Raw genomic sequence first — 11,916 nt, forward strand, 5'->3', positions numbered from 1 at the left:
GGCCGGCAGTTGTGCACGCGTCGCGGAAAGGACAGTGACCAGATCGCGTCCCTCGAAACGCTTTTCCGGTACCTTCTCGTTCGTCCTCCGAGATGTAGCCGAGCGGAAGCTGAGGACGGTTTCCCAGGAGCCGAGGTTAGGAGTAGCCCGTTTGGTCCGTAAGTTTGTCCAGACTCGTCGGGTAAGTGAACGGGAACAGCGGGGCAGCGTGCGGGGATGCTTCTGGAATCGCGTGCGATCGATGCCGTCGGCCATACACAGGGGCTAGGAGAAAAACAAATCGGCGAGATCCGATGTGTGCCGCGGCGGTGAAGGAAGCGTCGGGATGCTGGGGAGGACGCGTGGACACGTGGGCCGTACCGGGGGGTCGGGCTGCCCGCTAAATAACGTAGAAGCACGTCCTCACGCACGTATCCGCGCACGCACGTGCACGTGCCGGGAATGTTTCCTCTCCCCGGAAGGCATTCTCCGGCTTGAAAAGCGATATAGATTTTTGCCTGGCAGCACGCGCTCGATTCAGAAGCCACGCACACACGGCACGCAGGCTCACGCGCCCCTGGTTGCTGCTCGCGTCGGGAACGGCGACTACTATTCGCATAGAACGAAGAGGGGACAATTTCAAGAACGGGCAACCCTATAATCCAAAGTCTCCTTTCGCCTTTCGCATTTCGCCCTCGCCCTTCCTGCCTTCTTTTATTCCTGGTTAAACGGAGAGTATCATTCGTTTCGATTTCTATGTCGTCCCTTCTCTATTCGCTTCGCGAAACGCGCCCGTCTCCCAGTCCCGTTACTATTTAGAACAATTACGGTTAATTAACGCGGCTCGTCGTGTTTGTCCGGTTCGCTGAACCTTAGCTCGAACCGACTCGTAAATCTCAAGGGCCCGAATCGCTTCATTCGTCTCGGCTTAATCCGATTTTCGTCGTTTCGACGGCGCAGGGCTTCTCGCGGCGAGTTTACAGCTGGAATTCGAGAGGAGCCAGTTTCGCGCACTTTCGAGCGCGTATTTTTGGCCAACGATAATCGATAAACGGCCTGCAGAATCCGCCGCGCCGGGGAATTATTGTCTATCGTGGAAAGAGAGTATCGTATGAGCGATCGAACGCCTCCTGGTCCGAAAGAACCGAGCGTTTCTTCCTTAAACATTTTTTATTCCAACCACTGTTCAAAATTCGCGCGAGAAACTGTCGAATCAGAAGGAAAGAAAAGAAATGGATGGATATACTGGGTGGTCAAAACTTTCGCGTGGCTAATCGACGCCGTGCCGTTCTTTCGCCGCGACGAGATTAATACCCAGCGCGGCGCCTGCACCCGTATGGCCACGATTCCTCCTCCTCGTTGTCCTCGACCGTGCTCTCTCCGTCCCTCCTTCCAACTCGATTCATAAGCCACGCTTCGAGTTCGTTGCCAGAGAAAGCGTTTCGATGGATTCTTCGATGCGTAACGAACGCGATATGTCCAGCAATTCATCGTGGAAACTGGTGGAAAGCGCGGGATAGAGAGTTTTTGTTTTTGGAATTACAGAAGTGGTTCGGGACCGAACAGTTGCTTATTTCGAAGCAGGTGTGCTATTCGGCTTGACTTTGTTCTCGAAGCGGGACGATAGAGAACGCGAGAAACGAGTGAGAGATCCGAGGTAGCGGCAAATCATAAAGTGATCGGCCGAGCAGCGATTTTATTTTTTGAACAAGGATACATATATTCCATACTTCTTCTACTAACCGATGTCACTGCTCAGTCGAGCGTGAAATTTATTACCCTAAACGTCGGCTTCGCGCTTTTATGGACCTCTCACTCATTTCTCGTACCTCTCACTTGGCGGGCGACTTCAAACAAAGAAGAGAGGATAGCGAGTTGCTTATTTCGAAGCAGAGACCACTTGCTTATTTCGAGGCAATACTGTATCGAGAATTCCCACTCGATTCAACCCGATCATTACCCGACTCGACCCGACCTGGGTACCCGCGCGCCCCTAATGGAAAGGTTTACGAGCGAGATTGCCTCGATGCACGCAAATCGAGGAAGGGAGCAACAGTTGTACCTAGGGCGAGGTCAAGGAACCAAAGCGACTCGGCTGCAACGTTCGTGTCGCGGTAATTGAAATCGATCGGTGCACACGCGTAATTGCGATCTCGCAGGATCGTTGGCTAGAATACTCTCCACGCAAACCGCGCGTTCGATCCTCGTGGATTCTAGGAACGCCTCGCCCGGCATTCCGTTAATAACCACGGGGGGTGGGGGGGTGTTTTGGTAAATTTCTTTCCGGAGCGTGGGCGGCCTACTCGAAAGGGAACGTTGAACTTGCAAGTGTGAAACGCGTCCGGGTTATTTTCGTTCGTTTATCGGGACCAATTCATCGGTCGGCCTCGTTACGCGTCGCTCTAATTTCCTGCAGCCGATGCGACCATAGAAAGAAAAAAAACAGCGATTCTCCGCGAAGAGGAAACTGCGGAGACCGATCGATTCGTCGTCGATGCGTTACGAGTTCCATACGCGCAGGTATTTGCAGTCCGCCCGGACGGAATCTTATCTCCGTCGAGGAATTATCGAATAGCCGTACGTTAGATTAGATTTCTCGACGTAGCAGCGAACAGAGCTTCGTTGATTCGTCGTTTACTCTCACGCTAGCCGGTATTCTGAAAATAAACTCGTTGAAGCATCTCGCGGCGCGTCGCGGTGCCAGTGCTGCCCGTATCGCCGCGCGTCGCGCTTCGGATCGTTTCAACCCTCGCGTGCGTACGCGTCTGTTCTTTCGTTACTTTTACCACAGGCGCCGTTTCTCGCCGCGGGATCTCGGGAAGGAAAGCGGTGAAAGCCGAAGGGTTACTTGGAAAAATCAGTGAGAAAGTTCGTCTCGATGGAAGCGCGTCGCTGTCGAGTGCCCGTCTCGGGGCTTTTAACGAATTCCGATACCAGCCGGGCTATCGATCGGCGTTATGAAATTTCGCCCGTCTTCCCCGTAATGGATTTCATCGGCCGTTCGACGGATACTCGTCCTCGACGATAAGTCGACGCGCGAGACGTTTCAATTTCGCAATCAACGCGAGAACGAGACGGGCGCGGATAAGGTGCGCCTACTAATCGGGCATCGGCGTCGCGAGGGAAGGGAATAATTCAGCGACGAGCGTTAATTATCGCGGGAGAAGCAGGCGATTGACCGGGCGGATTCGCGCGAGGCTGCTACGGTGCAGCGGAATTCGCGAGGCTCGTTTATTAATTGGACGGAGAGCAACGGGCAGCCGTTTGCGACCTACTTTCCTACTCCGCTAGCTTCCATCCTCGTGTTCCGATTAAGCGCCGCGCGCCAGCCTCGTTGCGTTCGGTTCGACCCGCGTGCCGATCCGAATTGCAAGCGCATAGATTACGCGTCGATCGGAAATAGTTGGTTCTATCGGTAAATACCGGAGTATCCTCGAATACCGCGGAGAAGACATGGGATAAAATGGTCGCCTGTCGCTCGCACGTGTAGCATCCTTCGTTTATCCGTTCAACTATTTCCGGCCAGTTTCGCGAAGGCCAAAATTATCCGTAACTTACCCGCCAAGTAGGTCGGTCGTGCGGTACGTCTTAATCTTTCGTTAGACTAATCAGAAAAAAGAAATATACTAATCGAAGTTCTGCTTTTTATTGTTTCAGGTGGGTCCGGCAGGGGGGAGGGTGAGGCAGGCTCGAACGAAATTCCAGGTGGTAGAAGAGGAGGTGGCGGCGGCGGTGGTATCGGAGTCGGGGGAGGAGGAAGCGTGTTGGGTGTCGGAGGCGGAGGAAGCGGCGGAGGCGGCCCGGGGGGCAGAAGCGGGTCGGTGGGTGGCGGTCGGTCAAGGGACGAGCCGAGGAGGCACACCCTCAGTGGCGATCACCAACCGTCCCTACATCATCAACAGTTCAACGCTGCCCAGCAGTTGCATCCCCTTCATCCCCATCACCTGCCGCCGCCACACGGACAGTACGGTACGCCGCCTACGCGTCACACCACCATGGATCTCGAGGTGAATCTTTGCTTCCGGAACACGTAAATATGTACCCCGTTAAGAATCTGATCGTTTATGCCCATTTTCGATACGTCCACACCCTAATTATGATATTTTATCTTATTCCCCGTCGATCGAACCGTGCCAGGGGCGTTCGGGACGCGAGGGAACCGGTATCTCGGTATCGGATCACAGGTCCCTCTTCCTGGTCCGCCGTTAACGAATCGCGCGCGGAGATTACGTAAGCCTCTTCCCTCTTCTACCGATCTTCGCTCGAGCATCCCACGTCGGCGACGAACGATTTTAACGGATATTCCGAGGTCAAGAACCGAGCGTAACGAAGGGAAGAGGTTAATTAAGCCGTATCCACCTACGCCGTCCTCGTTTCCCGATCCTCTCCTCGAGCGCGAGTTTCGGTGTCCGGTGTCGCGCGAATCTATCGATCCCCAGGTTTAACTCGTTGCCGAGCGGAAATCCGATCGGCGGAATGGAAACGTACCTGCGCCGTACCTCCTTTATCCGCGTACTTCCCTTTGTCTCGTACCACGCGGACCGAACGTCTCATTTATCGTGCATCGTCACGCCCTCTTGCTCGTTTCGATCCTTTATTCTCTTCTTGTCTCTGGTTTCCGTTTTACCTCTTGTCTGTCCGTCGATTCGACGCGGTCGCCAACTCGGACGAATTTTCGGCGGGAAATCGGGGGAGAAGGAAAGGAAAAGGAGATCGTGGGCACCGAGTTGGCGATCGCGGCTGATTTTTTCCAGGACTCGACCAGCCGCCACGAATCCGAACGAAGAGCAGTCACCGATGCCGGATCGATCGGTCGCGATCGCATTGTTCGCTCTTGCCTTTTCAAACTACATTTCCAGCAAACCCCTTTTTTTCTGCTCCATGCATATATGTATATACATCTAACTGGTTTACTTGTGTGTGTGTGTTTCCGTGTACCCGGCGCCGCAAACAGATGGGGACCAAGTCTCGCCAGAGAAAGGTAATTTACTTCTTCTCTCTTTTTTTTTTTTTTTTCATTTTTCAATATGCACGTTCAATTTCCTCGTTTCTCTGATTGTTGCCGTCTTTTCTTTCCACCGTCGACTGCGACGCAAGGACGAATGATGCTAATCGAGCTGGAAACGATTGTTTTCAGTCGCCTCTTCCGCGCGGGTACCCGCCTCCCTCGTCCACGATGTTGCTCGATGAAGACCCGGGCATCATGTCCGAGGTGGAGACATCGAGCACCGGATTCCGACGGGGTGGTAAGCAAAGAAGCAGCCTCCCCGTGGTACGGAACCCCAGCAAGACACTGGAGCGACCACTAGGTAACTCACGACCCGCGATAGAATTAGGAGCGTCTTGTTGCTGCCTCGCCGATCGATGCCCTTGTCGGACATACCTGACGAAACGATGCGTTTCTGTGGACGATTCCTTAGGTCTAGTGTTCCTGCAGTATAGGAACGAGACGAAGCGGGCACTGCTACCCAACGAAATCACTAGCATAGACACCGTCAAGGCCCTCTTCGTCCGAAGTTTCCCGAAGCAACTGACTATGGAGTACTTAGACAGTCCACACGTGAAGGTTTACATACACGACAGCAACAAGGACATGTTCTACGAACTCGAAGATCTCAGGTAACCGATGGAACGTCGCGAACTTTCTTTCCATCCGTCCTGGAACTTTGGCAAAACGGTTCGATTATATTTCAGATCCCATCTGAGAGACATACGAGACCGTAGCGTGCTGAGACTATTCGAGAGTACCGACGGCGTGACCGGGATGTCGGGACCCCTTGGGATACCCGGGACCGGGGCAGGACTTCCCCCGCACTGGGAGGACCAGAGCTACTTCAGCGAGCCGGAGTTCGACAGCGAGTACCAGCACCAACACATTCACAAGAGCAAGGTATCGTAACGATTGCATGGTTTTATTCCGTCGATGCCTGTCGTCTCGTCGGGACGACGTTCTTTCCGATACATGTATACATACTTATCTAATACTGACGCTTAGCCTAACCGCGTGTACGCAGAAACTTAACGATCTAAAGGTGAGAACTTGTAGAAAAGCTACTCCCCCTACGATTTCGTTTGCAAATAACAAATAGCTTTTCTACAAGTTCACCGATCTAAACGTGGGCCACCTCCGAGGTGGCGATAAATACGTCCAGGAAATCGATCCTCGGGCAGATCGAGCTATCGCGTTCGAGTTCGCAACACGTAGGAAAGAGATCCCGTGTCAGCGATGGCGGGGTTGGGTCGGATTCAGAACGCTTTGCACAGCGGGGTGGCTGGGAGATGCAGCGCGCCGGAGTAGAGTTTCTTCGGGACCGATCTCCAGGCCATCACGAGGGCCTTGGAGAAGGGCTCCTCGGCGCAGCCGTCGCAGACGTCCATGATCATCCTCACCTCCGCCTCCGCGGGCTCCCGTTCGTCGTCCTTGTTCTCGTATTTCGGTAACTGGAGCCCGAAGTTCGTCAGTCCGGCGAAGTAGTCGTTGTCCAGTCCCTGGGAAATGTATCTGTCGTCGACTATCAATCCATCCCCCAGCTGCACCAGCTCTCGTTTCTTCAATTCCGAGCCCCTTTTCTCCAGCTCCTTCTCCGCTTTATCGATTTCTTCCCTTGGCACGAACGTCACCTGAGAATTCTCCTTTTTAACATTCCGTTCAATTATGGTCTCTTCTTTTCACTTACCTTCCCGTCGGAGTGTTCGATGCTGGTATCCACGATTTCTCTCTTCTTCGTCGAGGATTTCTCTTCGCTCTCCTTTTCGACCGAGTTCTTCTCCCTCTTGAAGAGATTGTGGTACGAGCCGTCGGGGAAGTTTCCTCCGATTCCGTTCGACGACGGCGGGCTAACCGCGCTCTGCAAGTTGCCGAAGAACTGGGAGGATTGGAGAGTAAACGCGGCTGGGGCTGAGGAGGGGTTCGCGGGAGGGAAGGGTTGAGGGGGTGGGTCTCGGGGAACCAGGGCTGGGTGACGGAGGGTGACTCCGCCTTGGACGATTTGCACAGGAGCTCCAGGGTTCAGTTTTATCTGAAATTTACTTAAAATTTAGGAAAAAATTCTTTATTTATTAGCAAGGTGTTCATCTGCTTACCTGATGGTTAATTTGTCCCCCGGTTAGATAGGGATTCTGTGGGAGAGGGGGACCAGTTACAGGGGGTCGTATGGGCCTTGGGGTGTTGTTTCCGGTCTCGTGCTCATAATGATGGGCATGGTGGTGTTTGTGATCTTTATGTGCTTTCCCTGCTGTCAACGCTACCTCGTACAGTTGCACCATCGTTATCTCTCCCAAAAGACCTCCGGAGCCTAGACACGATCTCAAGTAACATAAATCGCGAAGAAAAGTGGAGAAAGTTCGTGTGCCCGGGATTCGGGTCGGGCAATAATTGTGTCGGGTCGTGTGGAACCCCATAAGTTCATCTAGCAGATAAATTTATTCAAGTATCCGAATTGAGTTTCGGGTACCCGAATCGAGTTTCTAGTCCCGAGTTGATATTCAACTACCCGAATCGCGTTTTGGGTTTCCACTTGATATTGAGTTTCATCTCCTGCCTCGACATTCGGGTACCCGAACGAAATTTCCCGAAATTACGGGTACCCGAATAAATTGACGCATCTGCTCGACAAACCTTCAAAGTTTCGCCTATATTTAACAAAAATTCTTGACCCGAATTCCCGGGTACCCGTGCACTCCTAGAAAAAAAGGGAAGCTACTCACCCGGAGGGGCACCTTCGCCCTCCAAGAAGCCGCCGCCCAGCTGTCGCTGCTCCTGCCCCGTGATCGCGATCCCACCGCCTTTAATCACGTGTCCGACCAGCTGACGCGTTCCAAGCAAACACGAGAGTATTATATGAATATAAAGAAGCCTCGTTTCATTTGACACGCCAATCGCTTTCACCGCGAACCGCGCTCATCCCAGAAACGCGAAGGCGAATTCCGTCGGGAGGGAAAAGCGCGCGGAAAAATCGCGGCAATCTAGGACGCGTCGACTTTCACGGCACGAAATAGTCTAACCAGAGTAAGAGAGAGAGGGGACGAATAACGAGCGTGCTCTGCGTGCCAAAAGTTCCGGAAAAGTCAGTCATCTCGTCGAATTCCAAACGCGATTTGCATCGCGGAAGACGGCATGCGACTAGAGGAAAGGGTTACGCAAACGGATCAGGGAGATCGCGTTTGAATCGTCCGCCTCGAAAGATCGCTTTCTACTCGGCTTTCGAGGACGATTTCGATGCGTGGTGACAATGTTTACCGAGAAAGCGTCGAGTATTGCTCTCGCAGAGTTGGAAAGTACCAAGGAGCCCGAAACTCACCCTGTTGTTGAACCCTCGACCCACGCGCTCGTCGTTGACCCAGATCTGCCATTCGCCGGTGCGGCCGTTCCAGCTTTGGCAGGAGTGGTACCACTTGTTCAATCGGAGCGGATAATTCAATCTGTACAAGTTGTGCCCGTTCACGTTCATCATGAAGTAGGAGCTCCTGGCGGTGTTCGCCACCCAGGATAATATTCCTCGCGGTTGATCCCCCACTTGAAGAAAAACGAGTCGTTAATCTTCGAGATCCCGTCGATCGATAAACGGCTCCGAGGAGGAGGGGGAGGATAATTGAACGGCGATTGCGTAATCGCGTGGAATATTTGCGTGCGATTCGGGAGAAGGCTTCGCCTCGAGGTGGACTTGCGAAACTCGTTCCGGGCATTTCGCAGGAGCGATCCCCCCGCGATAGTTTCGAGCTCCTCGAGGAGGTGATAAAGCAGAAAACGCGTTCGAAAAGCACCGTAGACGGGACTTTCGCTTTCTCGCACGCGGTGCAAAAGGGAAAAAAGCAAAGGGAAGAGGAAAGGTGAAAGGAAAAAGAAGCGGCTTCGCTCACCTGCGTACGAAAACAGAGGATGGTCGTTGCTGTGGTTGTGGAACCTACTCCACATGCACAGGGTGAACTCCTTCATGTCCGGCAGCTCGGTCTTGTACTGGATGTACTGCGGGGAACGACAGACAAATCGAGTTATTTGAAATCGATCGGAAAACCAGTTCGCTAGTTTCCCTTCTAATTTTCGTCGTTTCGTTTCGTCAAGAAACCAGCTCGCCGTGATTATCGATTTACGTAAGAACGGCTGGCGTGTTTCACGCGCGACTTTCGACAGATTTTGCCTGAGCGGAACAAGGTCTTTGCCGTGATTCTTCCTAGGACGACACGGAGTTGCGCAACGCGGAATCGATCGCGGTTCGATCTCGGCTCGCATTCCGCTCGACGGTTAACCTTGATCGCGAGAGGAACCGATGGAAAACTCGCGTGCCGCGCTCGTTTTCTCCTACTTTCGTCGCCGCGATTCGTGTCATTTCACTCGTAATCCCTCGACCGTGAAAAGTTTCCTCCGTGGAAATTTCGCGCAGGGAACTTACCTCGAAGTAGAGCTCCTGATTCATGGAAACTTTGTACAGGGTGCACTTGTCCGCTTCCGGGTCGTAGATCGATCCCCCGAACACCCCCGCGGTCTGAGGATGAACGCTGCTCACGGAGACCGGAAACGACGGTCGCCAGGACGTGGATACACCCTGCGCCGTCCACGCGAATGCACAAAGCAATAGAACGATCGCGGTCATCTCGTCGAGGAAACCTCCCCTCTTGCAACCCCTTCGATTATCCTGAAAGGGCGAAAAGATGAAGGAAACGCGGGCTAAACTCGACGGTTACTTTGTTCCGCGGCACGGTTCTAATTGCGTAATTTAATCCACCGCGGCGGAACGATATCGCGAGTGGAAACGATAAACATCGGCTTTTTTACCATCGGGCAACGCCGGTTTCTCCGTGCGCGAATCTCACCTGGTGCACGCGAGCGATCGCGAAATCGGCAACGATCCGTAGTCGACTTCGATGTCCTTTACCGAGGTAACGTCAAATGAAATTGATCGACCGAATGATGCTTTGAAAGACGTTCTTTGGTATCGCGCGAAGCCGAAGGAACTGCGGACGACGCGATAGAGGGAGGTAGATGCTCGCAGTCTCGAAACAGAAAGGTAACTGTCCGGTCGTTCTGCTCGGCGTAGGCCTGGTAAGCTCGTAAGAGGTGGTGCACACCTCCTACCCGCTTTGATTCGCCTTTTTCTCTCTCCTTTCCTCAACTTCCAGCCTCGGACATCCTACGATCCGCCGCGTGCTACAGGATGCGCGCACGCCCTGCCCCGCTCCCTGTCCACCTTCCTCCGACGATTTTCTGGGTCACTCTCGGTATCGCTCCAATTTTTCCTTCGAACCGTTCCACGGATTCGACTCGGCATTTTTTTCTTCCCTTCCACGCAGGCCTCGACCGTTGATCCAGTTCGATCGGAAATGCATGGCTCGAGAAACTCGTTTAACTCGAAGGTAATCGATGAAGCGAGTGAGCGGCCGGGTAAGTGTCCGAAGGATAATTAAACGCAAAAGCGCGTGCTATTTGCCTGGTGACTTACCGATCATCGACGCTACGCGTTTCCCCCCCCACGCGAAAGCGGTCCAGCCTCGTAAAAAGAGTTCGTGACGCGAATAGACGGTTGGTTAAGAATAAATTGCGAAATTCTGGCCGCGAGATCTTGCTCGGATATCCAGAGATTTCGGCTCGCGACCTCGGGATCTGCGGTGATCCTTTTCGGAACAGCCTCGTTCCGGATCGAGCGACCGGTATCTGTGTGGCAATTCCTTCCCCCCTCGTGTCTACGTACGATTGTAGGAAATTAGAAGGGTACTTGTCGTTCCACTCGTTCGACCGTGTTCGTTTGTTGAATTCCAAACGGAGAGAAAATTGGAGCGAATGCTCGCTCGGGTTTCTCCGCGGTTCGTGATCGAATGGAAAGGGGATCGGGAACTATGACCCAGAGGATGGACGTCGAAGGGTCGATGTCGAGACTTTCGTTCCTCGAAGAGTCTGGAGGGAAAAGTATGGGGTAAAGGAGAAATTTGACCACTTTGAAAAGCACTTGAAAATTCGAGTACCCGATACAACTCGGATCTAAAACAATTCCAGACCCCATCCCTGGGGTAAAAATATTATTGTTATCCCTAAGGTAATTTAATTACCTTAAATTTAACAAAAATAATTTTAAAACAAATTTTATGTATTTAAAATACATAATCTCTCAGTTTCCCTAATTTTATAATTACGTTTAACTCTTTCTGCCTGATATAAAAAATTCATTTACTCCATAAGACTAACCTAAACAGAAGCTCTTAAACAATCACCTGCTACATCCTTTACCTAGTCGCGGATGTAACACCGAAAGTCTCGGACATTCGAGAGAAGAAAGTATCGGGCGTCAACATCCAAAGCGGTGGGGAAAAGTTACCGAAGGAACGAGACGTTTGCCTTGTCCGAAAAAATGCACCAATCCAACCTCCCTTCTCGCGTCTCCTTTCTCCATGGAAGACCGGAAGGAAGGAAGGAAACGAGGCCCTGGAAAATGAAAGTCCGATTGCGACGGCTCGGCCTCGAAAAAAGCCGCCTCCTCGATTGACCGCCAACGAGAAAACAACGCGTTGTCTCGAGGAATGCCGGCAGATTACCGCGTCTAATTGTTCCGTTCCTAATGCGGAAGGCGGTCTTAATCACCGGAGACGCTATTCGTTGATTCATTTAGGCTAACTCGTTGCCGCTAATCGATTCGTTAAAACCGATCGTTGGCAGTGGCCGAAGGCAGGCGCCGTTCGTTTTTAACCCAGATACCGCCTGCCAAAGGATCCTTTCGACTTTTCTGCGTTGTGCAATCCTTCTCGCGGTTATGTAAATCGAGGCTTCGCGGACGGTGTCGGTTTTCCGTCGATCTTCTTTTAACAAATCTAACAGCTGTAAACGTGGACCAACTGGGACTTAAATTTTGTACCGGAAAATTCGGTTCAATTTTGGCCCCAATTTGAATTAACACTAGAACTACCAAACCAATCAAATCTTATTTTAATTTATAATTTTTAACTTTAATT

General features: G+C 52.3%; 2 protein-coding genes across 23 annotated transcripts in view; one reads left to right on the top strand and one right to left on the bottom strand.

The window, feature by feature from the left end:
• LOC114879140 overlaps positions 1-11,916 on the top strand; it is an 81,782-nt gene that overhangs the window by 47,665 nt on the left and 22,201 nt on the right. For 18 of the 22 annotated variants that reach the window (XM_046289221.1, XM_046289220.1, XM_046289237.1 and 15 more), the window contains 4 exons: positions 3,637-3,986; positions 4,934-4,960; positions 5,117-5,598; positions 5,674-5,869. In XM_046289221.1, coding sequence (XP_046145177.1) covers positions 3,637-3,986; positions 4,934-4,960; positions 5,117-5,598; positions 5,674-5,869 — 1,055 coding nt within the window. The remainder of the gene's footprint in view (positions 1-3,636; positions 3,987-4,933; positions 4,961-5,116; positions 5,599-5,673; positions 5,870-11,916) is intronic. The other 4 variants (XM_046289229.1, XM_046289234.1, XM_046289230.1 and 1 more) reach the window with 3 other exon arrangements.
• LOC114879148 lies at positions 5,972-9,882 on the bottom strand. The gene is made up of 8 exons (XM_029193779.2): positions 9,790-9,882; positions 9,369-9,611; positions 8,839-8,944; positions 8,280-8,494; positions 7,687-7,786; positions 7,063-7,274; positions 6,657-6,998; positions 5,972-6,600 (listed from the first exon to the last, which is right to left on the bottom strand). Exons 2-8 carry the CDS (start codon positions 9,567-9,569, stop codon positions 6,226-6,228), a joined length of 1,551 nt encoding a protein of 516 aa, XP_029049612.2. The 5' UTR covers positions 9,570-9,611; positions 9,790-9,882; the 3' UTR covers positions 5,972-6,225.

The sequence above is a fragment of the Osmia bicornis genome, chromosome 16, assembly GCF_907164935.1.
Source record: "Osmia bicornis bicornis chromosome 16, iOsmBic2.1, whole genome shotgun sequence".
In the NCBI taxonomy this organism is placed as follows: domain Eukaryota; kingdom Metazoa; phylum Arthropoda; class Insecta; order Hymenoptera; family Megachilidae; genus Osmia; species Osmia bicornis.